At 39.0% G+C, this 21849-nt stretch overlaps 1 protein-coding gene across 1 annotated transcript; it reads left to right on the forward strand.

Moving 5' to 3' along the window:
* Window positions 1-1050: 1050 nt before the first annotated feature.
* Window positions 1051-17494, forward strand: LOC135464415 (LETM1 domain-containing protein 1-like). Its single transcript, XM_064741842.1, is given in 11 exon segments — window positions 1051-1157; window positions 2658-2836; window positions 3987-4004; window positions 4007-4098; window positions 5100-5130; window positions 7393-7474; window positions 8579-8765; window positions 10177-10278; window positions 12281-12415; window positions 13814-13910; window positions 14984-17494. Coding segments are annotated over 11 exon segments (1146 nt in total). The 3' UTR covers window positions 15100-17494.
* The last annotated feature ends 4355 nt before the right edge of the window (window positions 17495-21849 follow it).

A 21849-nucleotide genomic window follows, 5' to 3' on the forward strand; every position in this document is an offset into this window, starting at 1 on the left:
TGAAATGTAAATTGTTGCACGGGAGGAGTTTCATGATCATGAAAAGTTTTGCCCATCCTACGGAATGTAACTCGCTCACGGTTACGCCATTGAAGTACAGTGTACATGTGAATGGAAATATACGTGCATGTTTAAAGTGTACAAACTCCACTTCCTTAACAAACATAGACAAGTGTTAGTAAACAACTGTGGAAGAAAAGCAAAATGGTGAATATATGAAAATTATAATACATTGAAATTATATATGATATTAAAGAAAATATTTATTTATTTATGTGATTTTTGTATAGTATGGAGCCCATACTTAAGAAATTTTCAATAATGTACAATTGCGATCAATTGCATGGATGAAGGAGACGGGAGTTACTGACGAACATTCGCATTTGTACATTGACGTACAAATATGCATAACATATTGGTAGAAGGTGTTCAAGAGGCTTTATTCCATAATTTCCAATAACAATCAAATAAAGTAATATACATGTATTTTAATAACTCTGAAAATGTGTATCTGTTTTGTTTCTGTGCATGCTTTTTAAACGCCTATATTTTGATGCAGAACAGTAATGGTGTTCAACATCTTATTCAACATTTTTTTTTTGCGTAGCAAATTTCAAGCTGGATAGGTCACTCCGCCTTTCTAAATGTTTTCTTGAGCGGGGTGGTGGGTGGAGACAATCATCAGCCCATAACCATGTTTTTTTTTTCTTTTTTTTGGACTTGACCTAAATGCCGTGAAGGATCTTTAAGAAAGACAAATGTATGTTCGGCACATGTTGATTTCTCTGGCTAAAAAGTACAATGGATGCAGCTTTTGCATGTTTGACAACTCGGAGCACGTGTTTTATGTTTGGGACTTTCTTTACTTGACCTGAGGTCCCAGATCAGTGAGCGGAATGATGTGACCAATACCAGCTGTAGTTTCGACCCTCAGTTGTTTTTGTGACGTAACATACGATCATGAACATTTGTGTGATTTGCAAGTATGGCTGTTTTCGAGCATATTTCAGAGTAATGTAGTCCTTTGGGCGAGTCAGTGATACGGTCAAAATGGCGCTCCCCATGAGAGCGTTTGGCGGCGTGAAGATTGTGGTGCGACATTCTTTCCATCAACGAACAGTCTTCCGAGTGGACCTGGTGAACATTTGGCCATGCAGGTTATGAAAGGAAAAAACTTCTCTGAGATAATTTTTTCAGTGACAGTTGTGCTTGTCATTGTGTATCTTCTCGGTTAGGCCTACTTGACAGTGCAGCTGCGTTCGTTGTTGTTGCATGTACGCCTAGGCCACGCTGTTTTGTCGATTCAAGCAGTGTTACGTCAGACTGAATTGTAAATTTGAATGCAGTGTCATATTTCCTTTGATATATTTTAAATTGCTTTGGAAAAGTGAATTAAGGTTTTCACATGTCACATGTCAGTTTCATGCCAGTCATCAGTGGTGGGGTGGGTTTAACTTAACATCCTAACCTGTGCCAAATCCATACTACATAAACAGTAGAGACTGTCCACTGCATCACAGGCCATTGCATAGATAAAACTGGCCTGATCATACAACGATATTTGTACCAGTATCGTATGTTTACAGAAAAACAAGGTCGGAAGCAAAGCTGACTGATTATAGAAATGGCGAAGTCTAGTACTTGCCCCGAAAGACTCCAATTCCTTTTCTTATACTGTCCTAGCATCATTGGAGTCTTGACGCTTACAATGTTAATTTCGTACTCAACGAAAGTCCAGGCCGATTGTCCTCATTATTGAACAAAGTTTCGCTCAAATAAAAGATACTAACCTAAAGACCTGCGTTCCGCAACCATCTCACCACCACAATATGACCCTACTCGATTTAGAATAGATTTAGTATAGCCATGAAGGTTTCCACGGTATACACTCCTGGGTGAATTTGTCAGAAATATCCATAATGTGGGCAAAATTCATCAAAACATCAGCACGTAGATTAGTGATTTAACTGGATACAGAGCCGTTGTTTCCTGACTATCCCATCCCATAATATCACCTACACATCTACAGATAGCCATGGACTTTGATGTCACATTGTAAAGCATGCCTCAATACACCTGTCAGTAGTGAAAATATTATTTGTATAATAAATCCTTTTCCAAAGAAAGCGGTAGAATTAACTACAGTACGAAAGGCCACAATTTCTGCCTCATGAAGGTACTGGGAAGATGTTTTATGGTAAATATGATCAAAGAAAGATTGAAAAAAAAGAAACCTTTCACTGATTCTCTTTGACTTCCTGAGTTCGGTCCCTGACTCACCAGTTGATCATGACCATACCGATTCTGTTTCTGTTTCAACCGGCTCCGATAGCACAGTTGGTAGAGCGTCTGCTTCAGGAGCGGTAGATCCAGGGTCAATTCTGTATAGAGTCACACCTGAGACTTCCTCGCTTGGCGTTCAGCATGAAGGGGATTGTGCAACTACTGGTTGACCCGTATCAGTATAATTGTATAATGGCTTGGGCAGGGCGGCTTACTTGCCATTGGTAAGGTGTCTCAGTGAAGCAGCACTAGGTTTCCACCCACTATAATGTTGGTCGCCGTCGTATAAGTGAAATATTCTTGAGTACGGCGTAAAACACCAATCAAATAAATAAATCTCTCACTCACTCACTCACTCACTGTTTTAATTTCAGACATGCAAGATGTCTGAGTTCAGTCCCTGGCCCACCTATTGATCATGACCACGTCAGTCCACCAGGGCGTCTGAAGAAATATGTGGTGGACAAATTCATGCGTTATGTTGATCGCTATGAAACAATTCTGGGTAAAAGATATCCTAAAGTCTACAAAGTGTACAAGGTTTTTACTAGAGGTGGGTAACGTGCGTCAGATAGTGAAGAGATTTTAAAGTTAAAAGGAAATTTTAGCGATAACTCTAGGATTAAAATTTTTTACTCATGAAATAAAGACAATATTTAAAGCTCCAAGTAATAGATGTCATAAGAGAGGTAGATGTGATCGTGCTATGGAGTTGAAAGAATCGTAGAATCATTCAAGTCAGAGAGGTCTTGTGGCTTGGTTTGAGTTTTGGGTAAATTAAGTGGATTTTGTCACATTCTTGAAACAGGAAACACTGGACACCTGTCCCTGGGGTAACAAAGTGATCTTAGACTTAAATGTCAGAATTTCAAACATTAAACTACATGTAGGTATTATCCTTTTCGTTATTTTAGTTGAAATTTGTTTTACAATAGCTTACCCACAATTTACATTGTCAAGAAACATGTATATTTTGACATTGTTACATAAGAAATAACCATTTTCAGACATGATTTTTTTCCGCTTTTTCTTTGTTCAGTTTCGATTAATTTACCTGTTTTCCACAGATTTTTCTAGCTTCCGGGGCCTAGGCGGCCACTGGACCCCGGCCTTTTTGGGCTATGATAGTAAATTTCAGCTATTTTCTTGGTTCACCACAATCATGTCTGCATTTTAAAGTGATATTGAGATTTTGACTTAAGTCTAAGATGACTTTGTGATCCAGGGGCCAGAACGACAAATCTGCCTTAGACTTAAGTCAGGCTTTATCTTAACTTCAAAACAATTTAATGTGTTAAAATTATGACTTACCTTAATAGAAATTTTTAGTTTTAAACATAGAGTTCTTGTTGATATTCATGACAAAATTGAAACTACACGCTTTAGTTCAAACATAAGTTCAAGAGAAATACAGCAAGCCTTTAGACTTAATTCTACGCCAGCTTCATCATCCTGAGGCATAACTTGTACTGTGAAGGTTTATTTTTTTTACTGGTCATGTAAAGGCCCATTTCAAAAATAAGGAACTGAAAATGTAGGTGAAATAAATATAAGCCAAATAGATGCTAATCCTTTCCCAGAAGTTTGTGTTTTCCTTTAATCATCAGAAACTTTCATACATTTAAGAGATTTTGATTTCCTATCTGTCCTCATTCTTATTAGTGAGACAGTTTACATGTACAAGTTTTTTGTCATTCATGCAGGTATGAGGGACTTTATGTCTATGCCCACTCTTATTACAACACGAGTACGTCACTCTGGGCAGGAGAAAGTCTGAGTTCCTTCTCGCGGAAAGAACTGGAGATATACAGACAGGTAAGGGAAGGGAGACTACTCCTGCAGTCATACTTCAGCGCAGTTAAAGGATAAGTCAGCCACTGGCTAAAGCATATTTCTATCGAAAGCAGGATTCTCAAGCTTTCTAAAAAGTGCCATACCTTATTATTTTAATGAGATTTCATTGAATAACGAAATGAGAATACTGCACAAATGGCTGAGGTGAATCGAGGCAGACATCGTGAGAATCTTATCCAATCCAACGCGTTGCTATCAGATTGCGCGGCCTAAGCTGTGACGTAGCCTTTACCCATTCACTCCATAAAGTGACATAAGTCAACACAGAACCACTGCATAAGATATCATTTTGAGATCGTTTACAAAGATTTAGTTATGTGTAGTCAAAGAGCCATTTCACACAGTGTTGTATGGATAAATGCGTATTATTTACAGGCCATACCGTCTTGGCCCAAACTGCATTCATCCCCCCCATAGACCCAAGGCCTAATTAGATATGCTGTTCAAATTATACAAATACATTTTTTTGTTGTTCCTTTTAGCGTTTAGTCGTCAGTTTCTAAATAACAAATATCAAAGTCAGTGAAATATCCATTAGGGATGCCGAAGGCTTATGGGAAAGAGAAGAGGGTATCTTACCGGACAATGCTTTAAATTAATTAATTCTTATGATATCATTTTATTTTCTCTCAATTCATTAGAATTGAAGAATTTAAATTTTTATCCTTTCTCTTTCTCGCATGCAAAGAATAATATTTTTATATTTATTTTATATTTACAAAATACAGTAAAATTATTGAAACGCCATGTTCAAGCCGAGGTGATTTATCTGATGTCCGCGATAACTAGGTCAGCACTGCTCTCATCTTAGAAGCCACCGCCACAAAACTGAAGCATAAAATTCAGTGACAGCTGAATACCTAGATCAGCGTCAGTGGTCCCTAGATTTATTTTCAATTGTTTCAGAATTGAGCGTGAATCTAGTTCAACAATCCTATTGTAATTTTGCAAACATTTAACAGGTCAAAATCATCAGCAGAGCCCCTCCGGAGGGTAGGACCTGAACCAGGAATTCCCTGGCTGTGCATCTACAGGATACTTAAACTATAAATGATGAATGATAAAATAGCAGGCTTACTGTATCAACAGTTCAAGCAGTGGAAAAAATATGCTTCTAGTATGTCCAATTTCCGAGAAAGCTATTTATCACTTAGACCTTTATCGCTGAAGTCCACAACTTTTATCTGCCTTAGGCTACTGCTTTGACTGTGTAAAACATAAAATAACTTTGATGTTGGAGAGCTAGAGTAAACGTGACATCACCTTGCTGGCGATAATGGAGATGCGCTGAAGATGTGACAAGTCCAAGTTTCACTATTAAAGTTTTACTGGTTTAAAAAGATCTAAAGAAAATAAGTCTAAAATAATATTTAATGCCGGTTTAAATTACTTTGAATGGTAGTCTTTCAGTGGACATAAACATCAGTCAGGTGCTGTCTTTCACTTTAAAGGGTGGAAAAAAACATAAAACTGACATAAAGTTCAGACGAAAGAGTGCGAAAACTTATTCCTAAATGAGGTCTTCAATATTTCTTCCGATTTTTCCTTATGGAGTAAAAGGACACTTGAAAATAATTTTTGTATGGTGGGTATTTGGGACCACCTTTTGGTATTTATAGTTTTTTGTTTAATAATGTCGTAAATGAGGATGTAACACAGGTTTAATAAATATTTTTGCACTGGAATTTGTTCTTACCAGCCTAACATATGTATTAAACCTCAATTTGGATCATATTTATATTTTTCAATATGTTCATAAATATTATCATAATTTAGGTTAAGTTCATTTGTTTCGATGTAAACACAAATTCACATTCAAATAAATTATTAGACAAGCATCACATCCTTATTAGAACATTATTATGCAACACCGATAAATACCAAAAGTTGATCCCAAATACCCACCATACAGAAATATTTTCAAATTACCCTGTCTCTTTAAAAAAAAAATACAAGAAAATATTAAAGATCATATTTGCAAATAAGTTTTTGGGCTCTTTCATCTGATGTTGGCATCATTTTTATGTTTTTTTCTCCTTTAATGCTCTGTACTTCACTTTGAAATCACCATTGTCTGTTTAGTTGTTGCTTAGTTCTATCACTGAATGTTAAATTTTGCGGAAAATCGGGCACACAATATGCATTAATTATTACTTTAAACCAAGTAACAAGTTTGACGTTGTTGGGATCTTCCATGTCCATGTTTTCCCTTTTAGCACAGCAAATACAAATGTTGTTTCTGAAGAAATGGTTGCAGATACACCCTAACCCTGACAATGTGGGTATTGTAAGGAAATACACACTAACCCAGACAATGTGGGTATTGTAAGGAAATACACACTAACCCAGACAATGTGGGTATTGTAAGGGAAATACACACTAACCCAGACAATGTGGGTATTGTAAGGAAATACACACTAACCCGAACAATGTGGGTATTGTAAGGAAATACACACTAACCCAGACAATGTGGGTATAGTAAGGGAACTTACACACTAACCCAGACAATGTGGGTATTGTAAGGAAATATACACTAACCCAGACAATGGTGGGTATTGTAAGGGAAATACACACTAACCCAGACAATGTGGGTATTGTAAGGAAATACACACTAACCCAGACAATGTTGGCAGTGTAAGGAAATAACACACTAACCCAGACCGTGTGGGGATTGTAAGGAAATACACACTAACCCTGACAATGTGGGTATTGTAAGGAAATACACACTAACCCAGACAATGTGGGTATTGTAAGGGAAATACACACTAACCCAGACAATGTGGGCAGTTTAAGGGAAATACACACTAACCCAGACAATGTGGGTATTGTAAGGGCTATGTAAAATTGTGGCCAAGAGCAAACTGAAAAGAAAAATAAAAACAATGAGCCATGTACACAATAGTACTTTCCATGTAGTGCATTTCACCTGAAGCGTAAAGCTTTTTGTCAACAGAATATTCTTGAATACAGCACATGACACCAATCATATAAATAAATGCAGGTTGACAGGGAAAGGATTTTTGATCAGGTTAAGCAAACAGGTATTTTAAAATTAACTTTGAGAGAAAAGTAAAATTAACATTTTTAATAGGGCCCTGTTTGAGGGTCGGTGAGGTTGCACTCAGTAAACTTGTTTGATGTATGAGCCTGGCTCAAGCAGTAATTCTCACAAGGATATTTATGCATGCACTTTGTAAAACTTGTGTATATTGGAAGTTGCTTATCTTCAAAATGTCTATGTATTTGTCTTTTCAGGCTCCTCGAGACTGGTGAAGATGGCCCCCATGTTACTAGTGACAGCACTGCCCCTTGTCCCATATGCTTTATTTCCCATAGCGTGGGTACATTTTAGATGAATTTTACTGTGGCAAAAACTGTTGACGTATAGCGCGTCAGTTAGAGGTAGATAAACTTAATTTGAACATTTTATTGGCAGGTCGTATTGTCTGCTTATGACATCTCTCAAACCGGCCCTGATAGCACAGTTGGTAGAGTGTCCGCTTTGAGAGCGGGAGATCCAGGGTCAATCCTGGATCAGGTCACACCTATGACCATAAAAGAGGAAGTTGTAACTTGCTCGCTTGGCGTTCAGCATGAAGGGGATAGTGCAACGACTGGTTGACCCGTATCAGTATAATGGCTCAGGCGTGGCAAATTACTTGCCTGGGGGTAAGGCGTCTCAGTGACGCAGCACTAAATAAAAGAGCGGTGGAAATCCGTCCTGCAACAAGGAGGCATATTGCATGCATCCTAAGAATTCCTTCGTCGTCATGTGACTGAAAAATTGTTAAGTATGACGTTAAACCCCAATCACTCACTCACATCTCTCAAATGCATATGCTGAGCTACACCAGGTCTACACAATGAGATGTCTGTTTGGTAAACACAATATCAGATTTATAAATATTATAGAATTAAATAATAAACACATAGGTCTCTCAAATTATGTCTCCTAGAGCCAAGATATGATACCTCAGTAGATTGAGTAGAGTATCAGGTCTATATCACTTGCCTGATTCTTTAATTATTTATTTATTTATTTATGTATTTATTTATTTATGTATGTATTTATGTATGTATTTATGTATGTATTTATGTATGTATTTATGTATTTATTTATGTATTTATCTATTTATTTATTTGATTGATGTTTTACGCCGTACGACGGTGACCAGCATTATGATGAGAGGAAACCGGACTCTAACCCAGGACCATCCACAGGTTTTTGGCAAACCATTTGCCTGATGAGGATTTATTATTATTACACCTCATGAAATAATAAAGTATATTCAGTGTGTATTGTACTAGAGTATACGGGATGAATTTACACTGTATTATTTGTTTTTCCAACCACAATGCTGAACACTGTCGTGTAAGTACGGTTTTCTTGAGTACAGCACAAAACCCAAAATAAATGAAACAAATTGCTTTTCCATTTCAGATATTTGTTCCCAAGATATTTTTTGACGTCTCATTTCTGGACAGATGAACAGAAGACGGAGTTTTCCCGATTAGCCCACAAGAAAAGGATCCAGCATTTTCCTGCCATTTTAGATTATCTTCATAACCAGTGCCGTTATGTGGAGAGGTCAAAGGATAAAGATTTGCTCAAGTCACAACTTAGAAGAGTAAGACACAGATAACCCTTAAAACAAATTTGACCAGTAAAGTATAAATGTAGATGCAGTTTGAAAATCTACGGTATATGACCTACAGTTTCGTCCCAAAAGAGCATTTTTAGTGGCAAATAAATGTCATAAAAAGTGTCTGTTCATGTTGAAACTTGCATTTGTGTAGAATATCTTCCAGTGTTCCAAACAAACCTCAAAAGGCCTTTGATAGAGGGCTTCATGGTTCAGTTGGTTAGCATGCTAGCCAAGAGTAATGACCCAGGAGTCTCTCACCAATGCGGTCGCTGTGAGTTCAAGTCCAGCTCATGATGGCTTCCTCTCCGGCCGTATGTGAGAAGGTCTGACAGCAACCTGCGGATGGTCGTGGGTTTCCCCCAGGCTGTGCCCTGTTTCCACCCACCATAATGCTGGCCGCCGTCGTATAAGTGAAATATTCTTGAGTACAGCTTAAACACCAATCAAATAAATAAATAAATAAATCAAAAGGCCTTTGATGGGGGCCTTCATGGCTCAGTTGGTTAATGCACTAGCGCAGAGTAATGACCCAGGAGTCTCTCACCAGTGCGGTCGCTGTGAGTTCAAGCCCAGCTCATGCTGGCTTCCTCTCTGGCTGTACGTGGGAAGGTCTACTAGCAACTTGCGAATGGTCGTGGGTTTCCTCCGGGCTCTGCCGTGTTTCCCACCCACCATAGTGCTGGCTGCCGTCATATAAGTGAAATGTTCTTGAGAACGGCATAAAACATCAATCAAATGAATAAATAAAATCAAAAGGCCTTTGTATGATCAGTAGAACTCAGTAAGACTTTTAAGACTAGAAGCTATTGTTCTGGTGCCAGTTCTACAAAGTAGCTGTAAACTCTGGCTAACTTTCATGAAAATATATTATGTAGATATATGTCGTTACGGCAAATAGCATTGCGACAGATTCGTAAAATTGACCCCTGGTTGCGGTAGGGGCATCTATGAACTTCTCAGGAATTGTAGCATGCCTGGATCAATAATAACATTCCTCTAATGTGCTAGAACATCTAAGTGAGGATTTGTTGAGGATTTGTTGAGTCAGCAGTAATTTATGCAGTAATAGTATTTCTACAGGACTTACAGATGGAGAATATTTAGTATAGCGCTGAAATGATGCATGTACAGAGCAGTCTCTGTCATGTCTTTTTTCCTATTACCTTATTGTGAATTCTGAAATATTTTTACCTGTAAAAATTATAATTTTGTATTTTCTCTCTTGTTGAGAATGTCATTGTAATGATGATTTGCCGTATGCTATTTTTATTATACTTTTACACTTTTAGTTTTTATACTTTAATCCAGACTGCTTGTGTTGTCTTGTTTGGAAATCTGGAATGTAAGGATTTGTTCATCTTTTTGGGTTTTTTTTGTTTTTTGTTTTCTTCAGCTGGAAAGATTTGAAAGCCTGAAGGTGGACGATATTCTAAGGATAAAGCCATATTTTGAGAAATTCCCTTACCAGCTGGAGCGGCTGTCCATAGCACATTTGGTAAGGGCTGAAAATTATATGTGTATACAAATGTAGCTCTGGAAATTCCCTTACCAGCTGGAGCGGCTATCCATAGCACATTTGGTAAGGGCTGAAAATTATATGTGTATACAAATGTAGCTCTGGAAATTCCCTTACCAGCTGGAGTGGCTATCCATAGCACATTTGGTATGGGCTGAGATTTGTATGTGTATACAAATGTAGCTCTGGAAATTCCCTTACCAGCATTGGGTAAGGACTGAGATTTATGTGTGTATACAAATGTAGCTCTGGAAATTCCCTTACCAGCTGGAGCGGCTATCCATAGCACATTTGGTAAGGGCTGGGATTTATGTCTGTATACAAATGTAGCTCTAGAAATTCCCTTACCAGCTGGAGCGGCTATCCATAGCACATTTGGTAAGGACTGAGATTTATGTGTGTATACAAATGTAGCTCTAGAAATTCCCATACCAGCTGGAGTGACTATCCATAGCACATTTGGTAAGGGCTGAGATTTATATGTGTATACAAATGTAGCTCTAGAAATTCCCTTACCAGCTGGAGCGGCTATCCATAGCACATTTGGTAAGGGCTGAGATTTATGTGTGTATACAAATGTAGCTCTAGAAATTCCCATACCAGCTGGAGTGGCTATCCATAGCACATTTGGTAAGGGCTGAGATTTATGTGTGTATACAAATGTAGCTCTAGAAATTCCCTTACTGGCTGGAGCGGCTATCCATAGCACATTTGGTAAGGACGGAGATTTATGTGTGTATGCAAATGTAGTTCTAGAAATTCCCATACCAGCTGGAGGGGCTATCCGTAGCACATTTGGTAAGGGCTGAGATTCACATGTGCATACAAATGTAGCTCTACTCTCGCTGTAAGTCCAGCTCATGCTGGCTTCCTGTCCAGCCACACGTTGGGTGGTGTGTTAGCAACCTGCGGATGGTCGGGCGATTCCCCCAGGGCTCTGCCATGGTATAAGTGAAATATTCTAGAGTACAGCGTAAAACACCAGTGAAATAAATAAATGAACAAATATATCAAATGTAGCTCAGTTATGGCCCTTTAGATTGTTAACATGTCAAGACATTCCCATACCAGCTTGGGTGACTATCAGAAAATTAAATATATATTTAATATATAATTAATATTTATTTAAATATATGAAAGTATTGCTCCAGTCCCAACTGAAACTGCATAGAAATATTAAAAAGATATGATAGAAATCCAAGGGAACAGATCTGACACCATGGTTCGAAGGAATGTCAATGAATAACAATATTTTACCCTAAAACTGAAGAGTCATCAAACAAAAAATCTTCAGCGGTTTCCATACAATTTTCCTGGTTTGATATGATATTTTTTATGTGATGTTGAACCAGGTAGATATGACGTCAGGTGTGGCAATTTTGCTGTGGAATGATGTAAATAGCATTTGAAAGTACAGCGTCAGTAACAGTTGATGCCAAGTGTTGGTGTGTGGTGTCACACCAGGCTTAAAGGAAAAAGACAGGCATAAAGGGAACTTTTATTCTGGTTTTTTTTTTCACCATATTTTCTTGTGGAAAGATTAATACACAGTAAAATATTTGCACAAATTAGGAAAACAGTTTAAACTATCTTAAACTTTGCTTTGACACTGATAAAGATTGTCCACAGATTTGACAAGAAATAAAGAAAATTTATCTTCTTTATAGCACTTGTTTAATACAGAACTCCAGCGGCACTGACCGTGCTGCGGTATTTTTACTGCGACTTAGTCAGAAAGCCATAAGGATGACGTTATACACTAACCAGACAAATAAATAAATGTTTTCTATTAGTCAGAATTGTTTGTCACTGTATACCTTGGCTTAAAATGTAAAGATGGCCTGCACTTTTCTCGTGATACCCTTGACAAAAAATTTACATATATTAAGGAAAGCTAAATGTACATGTTTATGTTGAATGATATGTTGTTGTTTGCAAACATCATCCGTTCGTTTCACAACTTTCGTGTTATTTCTCTTAGCGTCATTTAGGGAGGAGTTTAGGGATGTCCCTGCGACGCTCCAAGCTGCTGGAAGAAGCTGTGTTACTTCAGCATATAGACAAGGCTATGGTGAGAGAGGGAATTGACAAGATGACAGACACAGAACTAGAGAAGGTCAGTCCGCTCTTGCCCACCCTGGATATGAAGGATGTGATGTTTATTTATTTATGTGATTGCAGTTTCAGTTCCAAAAGAAGCTAAGTAGAAAGATTGAAAATACATGAAGGATACCTATATATGGAACTGACCTGACACCATTGTTCACAAAGATTTACCAATGAATGAAATTAACTATTTAACCCAAATAAGTGAAGATTCTTCCAGAACAAAAAAATATTCGTCAGTTTCTGTGAAATTTTCCTGATGAGGCCTGATAATATTTCCTGCGTGACAGTGACGTTACGGTGGAATGATGTCAGGTGCATTTCGCAAGTGTGACGTCATTTGTGGCTATATGTCAGGGATGGGTGACATCAAGTGTTCTGGCATGTTGTCACCCCAAGCAAAATTGAAAACCACAGAAAACTTTTGTTTCCGTTTTATCTTCTGAAACTAAGAGCAATGGTTTTATGAGAATGTAGTTCGATCCTTATGATTTAAGCCAGCTTAAGCCTGACAAACAAGTCTTGAAACTGGAGTATCTCTTTAAGGCCACTTTGCTTGCTAGGACATGTGGAGGGTGGTTTCAAACCCTACTGTGGACAGGGAATTTATAAATTTCCAACCGGCCCTGATAGCAGAGTTGATAGAGCGTCCCCTTCGGGAGGGGTAGATCCAGGGTCAATCATGGATCGAGTCACACATAAGACCTTAAAAGAGGAAGTTGTAACTTCTTCGCTTGGCGTTCAGGATGAAGGGGATAGTGCAACGACTGGTTGACCCGTATCGGTATAATGGCTCGAGCGAGGCAGCTTTACTTGCCTGGGGAAAGTCGTCTCAGTGAAGCAGCACTTGATAAAAGAGCGGTGGAAATCCGTTCTGCGACAAGGAGACACATTACGTGCATCCTAAGGATTCCTTCATCGTCATATGACTGGAAAATTGTTAAGTACAAGGTTAAACCTCAAGCACTCACTCATTCACCAATGCGGTCGCTGTGAGTTGCGCCATGCTGGCTTCTTCTCTGGTCGTACCTGGGAAGGTCTGGTAACAACTTGATCATGGTCATGGGTTTCCCCTCTGTTACTACATCAGTATCCCTGTATACTACATTTGCCTCTGTGGCTCAGTTGGTTAGTGCGCTAGCGCAGCGTGATGATCCAGCAGTCTCTCACCAATGCAGTCGCTGTGAGTTTAAGTCCAGCTCATGCTGGCTTTCTCTCTAGCCGTATGTGGGAAGGTCTGTGAGCAACCTGCGGATGGTCGTGGGTTTCCCCCGGGCTCTGCCCGGTTTTCACCCACCATAATGCTGGCCGCCGTCCTATAAGTGAAATATTCTTGAGTACGGCGTAAAACACCAATCAAAAAAAAAAAAAAAAAAATCAAATGTAGATTTTCATGTTTCTGTTCTAGGCCTGTTTCTGGAGGGGGTTGAATCCTGTGGGGCTGAAGAGACAGGAGAGAATAGCCTACCTCAGACAGTGGACACAGATCACATCCAGTATAGATGGTGAGTTTAGCGAGTAGCGACGGTAGGGCAGTTTTGAAATCGAACTCTTTTGTTGTTTACGTGAAAACAGTCCTTCTATATCATGTGACTTGTGAAAAATGTTAATCAGCTTTTATTGACGTTAATGTACCTCTCAGCTGGCTCATCGTGTTCCAGGGGCACAGATGACACCTGTTGCCGTCATGACTGTATATAATTCCCAAACACTCACCTTCTCAATTTTCTCCATTGTCTGTTTACTCCCAAAGACTTCTTGTAAAATTTTATTTAAATTTTCATGTTATATGTAATTAAATTTTAATTAAAAATAGTTTCCTAACATTTCTGGCAGGTCAAAAATGGTACCTTTAGCAATAAAAGAGTTTGAACTCGAAACTTGTTAGTGCTATCAGGACTCCCCATTCTGCAGCACTCATGAGAGGAAAATGAAATCTGGACACCCTGCTAAAATAAAATGTGTTCAAAAGAGCCGATTTCTTGCTATTACCTGCTGGGGCCCTCACTGACTAAGGTGGTTAAAGTGCTGACGGGCTCTCCGCTACTGTCAAGCCATTGAATAATGAGGTCAGGTGTGCGAATACAGCTTTAGCTTTTTCATGTGCTGCTTTGGGTATAACATGTTTAAGCCAAAAGGTTTGTCGGATACCTGCTGAAGGTCAGTGGTTTACTCCGGGCACTCCAGTTTTCTAGTCTGGTATTATTTAAAGAAAACTTGTCTGTAATGTTCTTCATTGTGATGAATTTCATTGTTTGTTATACCAGCATCGTGTGGGTACACAGCCTGATATTTTGTCACCAAGATCAATATTTTCACTTACTTTTCGGAATCATGAAAATATTGATTTTCACAATGAAATACCAGGCTGAAATAACTTATAGTATTTGGCTTTACACATGTAAAAAAGTTAAATAAAAAGTTTTAAGAAAGGGGCTTCCTCTGACACTCTGCTAAAGACGGAATGGGAGTTGCATATGGGTTACAACATTGTCTTCCTTTCTTGAGGAAGTCTTCAGTCTCCGCTCTTCAGTCAAGCCTGCACATGACAAATTAGCCTGTTTGTTTTCATTTGCAGAGACTTCCATTTCCCTGTTACTGCACAGTCCAGTGTTATTAGCCTACAGCCAGCCCACCAATAGAATTTTCATGAGCCAAAAGCTGCGATGGAGAAAAAGGAGACGAGGAAAATAACCTGTTTAGCTGGGGAAAATTTTAAATGTAGGGATAGATTTGAAATCTCAGGAAAGCCTTACAATTCAAAACGTCATCCTTATTTGACCAATTCATTACATTTTGAAATAAATTCACAAAAGTTGAAATTTACCACAAAATGTCACTGCCCAATAAGATCACTTGACCTTTGACACTGACTGATCTTTCTTAATTTTCGTTAGTCCTTCAGTTGAGTGAAGGAAAACATGATCATGTTGTTCTGAGACTCGTTTTCATGTAAATGTGTAGCACCTAGGGGAAGCCTTATTTTAGGTGGTTGGTTGTTTATAAATGCAGGTAAAGGTCATCATACTCAAGAGCTCAAGATGCGATTCAACTCGGCTGAATTGGTCGTACGCCATTGGTTCTAGTGGCTGGTGACCATAAGACTATAAAATTGACTAGCATACGTGTGACGACTCTAGTACGACTCCAGTTTAGTTGCGTCATTATTTTGTATACGCAAATAATTGGGACCCAGCGCAGGAGTCCGGTTGGGTCATAAGCCCTGGTGACCTTAAAGGTGGAGAAAACATAAAAATGACATAAAGCTGAGATGAAAGAGTGCGGAAAGTTATTCCTAAGTGTGGTCAATATTTATCTGATTTTTCCTTAAGGAGAAAAAGACACTTAAAAAAATATTTTTTGTATGGTGGGTTTTTGGTAATTTTGATCTTTGTTTAATAATGTCATAAATGAAGAGGTTTAATAAATAGTTTTGCACTAGAATTTGTTCTTTTCAGCTAACAAATGTATGAAACCTCAATTTGGATCATATTTATATTTTTAATATGATCATAAATATTATCATAATTTAGGTTAAATGCATATGTTTCGATATAAACAACAAATTTACATTCAAATAAATTTATTAGACAAGCATCACATCCTTATTTAGAACATTATTATGCAACACCGATAAATACAAAAAGTTGGTCCCAAATACACACCATACAAAAATATTTTCAAATACCCTTTTCTCGTGAAAAAAAAAAAAAAAAAAATAAATATTAAAGGTCATATTTGCAAATAAGTTTTGATGCTCTTTCATCTGATTTTGGCATCATTTTTATGTTTTCTTCTACTTTAAGATAACAAAACTTAAATGTTGATATGGCACAGGCCAGTCATACTAGCACTTGTTTAACTCTGTTGGCATAACCCAAATTAAACCGGCTGCACACCAGAGGATCGGCGTCAGATTTGAACCCTGAATTCATTTGGCCGAAAAACTTTCTTAGCACTACATCACTGTATACAAAGTATGGCCCAAAAAACATGTTGAGGCCATCATTTGTTTTGGTACCTTCTGTAGGAGCCTATTTTGTGAATAGACCGATGGAATGTTCGAACTGGAGCTCCCACATATGTTTATAGAGAAGCCAGAGTAGGTAAACAGGTATGTAACTGAAATGCTTAGCCATCGTGTATGTGCACAAAACTCTTACCAGTTAGAATCTAATGTTGGTTTTGGTGTGGGATACCTGTTGGTATCATTTTTGCTGGCTCAGTTGCAGGTAGAAATCTGAATTTTTGTAGGATCGTGTAAGTGTGATATTGAGCTGCATCAGCGTCCAAACATTTGTGTGTAGAAAGATTGATCAAATAATAATTGTGAACATTGTCATTCCTAAATTATTACAAATTTTACAAAGTTTTTATAATCTGTTTTTACAAGTCTTGGAGGATCATTCTGGAGCAGATTTTTTTTGTCATTTCAACTTTACATTACATGAACGTTGCGGACAAGTGTCACACTGTATTCTCAAATGCTTTAGATGTCATCCATTGTCAGCAGTATTGTGTCACTTCATGTCACATCAGGAATGTTGTCACATTAAGTCAGGTGAATTGTAATGAAACTATCGAAGGTTTTTTTTTTTGATGACAGTATGTTTCTACACATTAAAGTGTGTTCTTCATCGTACCTCTTTTTGAACCTCTTAGAATTCATGTGGTCTGTTTGTCATTAAAGGGAAACTGACATAGGTTGGCTGACAGTGGGGGTATAGGATTCCCTGGGTTAAAGCCGTCAGCCTTGGTCATGCCTGAACAACTGTACTGTACCTAATCAGCTTTAATGGCCTTTTTTTTTTTTAACAGCAACTTTTCTGATGTGGTGATCTACTTCTTTAAGTCCGGACATAGTTTTCTACACCATTAAGCCTTTATATTACTGGTGAAATAGTTGGTGTGAGTACAGCTAAAACACAAGTATGTAAACTTTTGTCATACATGTACAGTCGTGTATGGTAATGAGTTTTCACGCATAAAACTACCTAACACAGAATGTTGAAGGACCAGACATGCCAAAGGGGCTGGTTTAGGATACTACATGTATACATGTATTTGCATCCGTCTTTCTTGGTGAATTGTGTGTATATGTGTGTGTGTGTGTGTGTGTGAGTACTGTGAAGGTATTCTGCTTCGTTTGTCTATGTGATATGGTGTAGACACCACACACTTATGTCTACATGGCCTTCCATGAATGCTGATACATTCTGCAATGTCCATGTAACCTTTTCAAACTTCTGGCTGAAAAATTGCCTTTAACTCTTTGCTCATCAAATCCCAATTTTAGCACCATTTTTTTTTTCAATGAAATAAATATTTTCTGTGCTTTTGTAAATTGTAAGATATTTGTGAAATTACGTTTTGAAATGTACGTTGTATGCAATAATGTCTAGAATAGTTATAAAAATAGGAACGGTTATAAAAATAGGACTGATTAGAAAATAGGATATATGTGTCCAGTACAAGCATGCAAATACCCTAATTCTTCCAACGTTTTCAGTTGCTTCTGCAACCAATATTTTGAAACATTCTGAAAGAATAATGGGGTGTAGAGAAACAATTCGCACAGATTTATAAAGCTTGCATCTTTAATGACACAAAGACATCAGTTATGGCGTCATTTTCATAAAAATTGTATGCATAAATTCCACTGAGAAAGGTGCTTTAGTGGTTGTAAAGGTTGGAGATTTACGTTAGGGCTGCTATGTTTCCTAAGGCGCATCACAGGGTGCATAGGGTTAAGGAAGTAGATGTCCATATATAGAGTGCAATGCTTGTACAAGGAAAGATGTCCAAATATACAGTGCAGTGCTTGTACAAGGAAAGATGTCCAAATATACATATGCCATGCTTGTACAAGGAAAGATGTCCAATTGTGCAGTGCAACACTTGTACAAGGAAAGATATCCAGATGTATAGTGCAATGCCTGTACAAGGAAAGGTGTCCAATTGTACAGTGCAACGCCTGCACAAGAAATGAAAAGCAAATGTAAAGTGCAACGCCTGTATAAGGAAAGATGTGCAAATGTATAGTACAACAGTTGTACAGGGAAAGATGTCCAAATGTACAGTGCAACGCACGTACAAAAAACAATGTCCAAATGTATAGTGCCATGCCTGTATAAGGAAAGATGTCCAAATGTATAGTGCCATGCTTGTATAAGGAAAGATGTCCAAATGTATAGTGCCATGCTTGTATAAGGAAAGATGTCCAAGTGTACAGTGAAGCATTTGTGCAAGGAAAGATGTTCAAATGTAAAGTACAGTACAACAGTTGTACCGTTCAAGAGAGTAAGGCATGTTTAAATGTACAGTGTACGTATGTGTCAGTGTTAAGGAAATAGGCAATGTCCAGATGTACACGCGCAGTGCAACATCATATGTCGCTGTTAAGGAAAGAGGCGATGTCCAGATGTACACGCGCAGTGCAACATCATGTGTCAGTGTTAAGGAAATAGGCGATGTCCAGCTGTACATGCACAGTGCAACATCATGTGTCACTGTTAAGGAAATAGGCGATGTCTAGATGTACTCACACAGTGCAACATCATGTGTCACTGTTAAGGAAATAGGCGATGTCCAGATGTACATGTGCAGTGGAACATCATGTGTTGCTGTTAAGGAAATAGGCGATGTCCAGATGTACATTCACAGTGCAACATCATGTGTCAGTGTTGAGGAAATAGGCGATGTCCAGATGTACATGCGCAGTGCAACATCATGTGTCAGTGTTAAGGAAATAGGCGATGTCCAGATGTACACGCACAGTGCAACATCATGTGTCAGTGTTAAGGAAATAGGCGATGTCCAGATGTACACGCACAGTGCAACATCATGTGTCAGTGTTAAGGAAATAGGCAATGTCCAGATGTATACGCGCAGTGCAACATCATGTGTCGCTGTTAAGGAAATAGGCGATGTCCAGATGTACACGCGCAGTGCAACATCATGTGTCACTGTTAAGGAAATCGGCGATGTCCAGATGTACATGCACTGTGCAACATCATGTGTTAGTGTTAAGGAAATAGGCGATGTCCAGGTGTACATGCACTGTGCAACATCATGTGTCAGTGTTAAGGAAATAGGCGATGTCCAGATGTACATGCACAGTGCAACATCATGTGTCACTGTTAAGGAAATAGGCGATGTCCAGATGTACATGCACTGTGCAACATCATGTGTCACTGTTAAGGAAATAGGCGATGTCTAGATGTACACACACAGTGCAACATCATGTGTCACTGTTAAGGAAATAGGCGATGTCCAGATGTACACGTGCAGTGGAACATCATGTGTTGCTGTTAAGGAAATAGGCGATGTCCAGATGTACACGCGCAGTGCAACATCATGTGTCACTGTTAAGGAAATCGGCGATGTCCAGATGTACACGCACAGTGCAACATCATGTGTCACTGTTAAGGAAATAGGCGATGTCCAGATGTACATGCACTGTGCAACATCATGTGTCAGTGTTAAGGAAATAGGCGATGTCCAGATGTACATGCACAGTGCAACATCATGTGTCACTGTTAAGGAAATAGGCGATGTCCAGATGTACATGCACTGTGCAACATCATGTGTCAGTGTTAAGGAAATAGGCGATGTCCAGATGTACATGCACTGTGCAACATCATGTGTTAGTGTTAAGGAAATAGGCGATGTCCAGATGTACACGCGCAGTGCAACATCATGCGTCAAATTTAAGGTAAAGAGCAGTGTGTGTCAAAGAAATGAGGGGACATTTTAAGAGCATTTGTGAATAGTCAATATTCACATGCACAGTACTACATGTGCCATACTGTGTTTATATAGAGACCTTCAGTTTGTATATTTAGTAGATCTGTGATTATGTACATGTGTTCAACATGTGTAAATATTTTGTTACATATTTGTAAATGTATGTATATTAATTATTTCATAACCTGTAATATAACTGAAGATAGCACCAGGAAACTGTCTTTTTTTTTTTTTTTTCTTCTTTAGATAAATCCTCTACAGCTTGTGTTGCATGATTGGATTGTTTGCTTGATTGATTCACTGGTACTTATTGTCGGACTCGAGAAAATTTCACTTTTACAATGGTGGCAAGTTGCTGTTATGGGAAGATCACAGAGACAGGAAGTACCTTACATCACCATTGATGGAAGCCCAGGGAAGTTACCTCTAACAAACTTCATGCTCATTGTCATCAATGCCTCCAAAACAAGGGAAGGCAAAAGAATCTCAAAATATTTCCTACCTGAGGATGGGGTTGAACCAACAACTAATGTGTTTGAGGGGTTCAAAGACATGCCCAACCCACCCCTCAGACAGAGGGATATGGTGGGCGCACTACGGCAACCAACCCCTCAGACAGAGGCATATGGTGGACACTCTATGACAACCCATCCCTCAGACAGAGGGATATGGTGGACGTACTATGACAACCCACCCCTCAGACAGAGGCATATGGTGGACACTCTATGACAACCCATCCCTCAGACAGAGGGATATGGAGGACGCACTATGACAACCCATCCCTCAGACAGAGGCATGTGGTGGGCACACTACGACAACCCACCCCTCAGACAGAGGGATATGGTGGACGCACTATGACAACCCATCCCTCAGACAGAGGGATATGGTGGACACTATGACAACCCACCCCTCAGACAGAGGCATATGGTGGACACTCTATGACAACCCATCCCTCAGACAGAGGGATATGGCCGGACGCACTATGACAACCCATCCCTCAGACAGAGGGATGTGGTGGACACACTATGACAACCCACCCCTCAGAGGCATATGGTGGATGCATTATGACAACCCATCCCTCAGACAGAGGGATACGGCCGGACGCACTATGACAACCCATCCCTCAGACAGAGGGATGTGGTGGACACACTATGACAACCCACCCCTCAGACAGAGGGATATGGTGGACACACTATGACAACCCACCCCTCAGACAGAGGGATATGGTGGATGCACTATGACAACCCACCCCTCAGACAGAGGGATATGGTGAACACACTATGACAACCCACCCCTCAGACAGAGGCATATGGTGGATGCACTATGACAACCCACCCCTCAGACAGAGGGATGTGGTGGACACACTATGACAACCCACCCCTCAGATAGGCAACTTTATAAAACTGTGCAAATTATTTCTCTATACCCCATAGCTCTCTCAGAATGTTTCAAAATATTGGCAGCAGTGGCAGTTGGAAAGGTTGAAGTATTATAGGGTATGTTCATTCAGCTGGTTGAATACGAAGAGTTGAATTGATTTGACAATGTAAGACGCACCCACCATGTGAATGAGGCTTTAACAACCTGCAGAGCTTAGTGGGATTAATTAAGGGTGGGGCCAAGGTGGGGGCAAACATCTAAGATATGATTATTTATTTATTTATTTGATTGGTGTTTTATGATGTTCTCAAGAATATT

The sequence above is a fragment of the Liolophura sinensis genome, chromosome 4 (genome assembly GCF_032854445.1).
Source record: "Liolophura sinensis isolate JHLJ2023 chromosome 4, CUHK_Ljap_v2, whole genome shotgun sequence".
Classification (NCBI taxonomy): domain Eukaryota; kingdom Metazoa; phylum Mollusca; class Polyplacophora; order Chitonida; family Chitonidae; genus Liolophura; species Liolophura sinensis.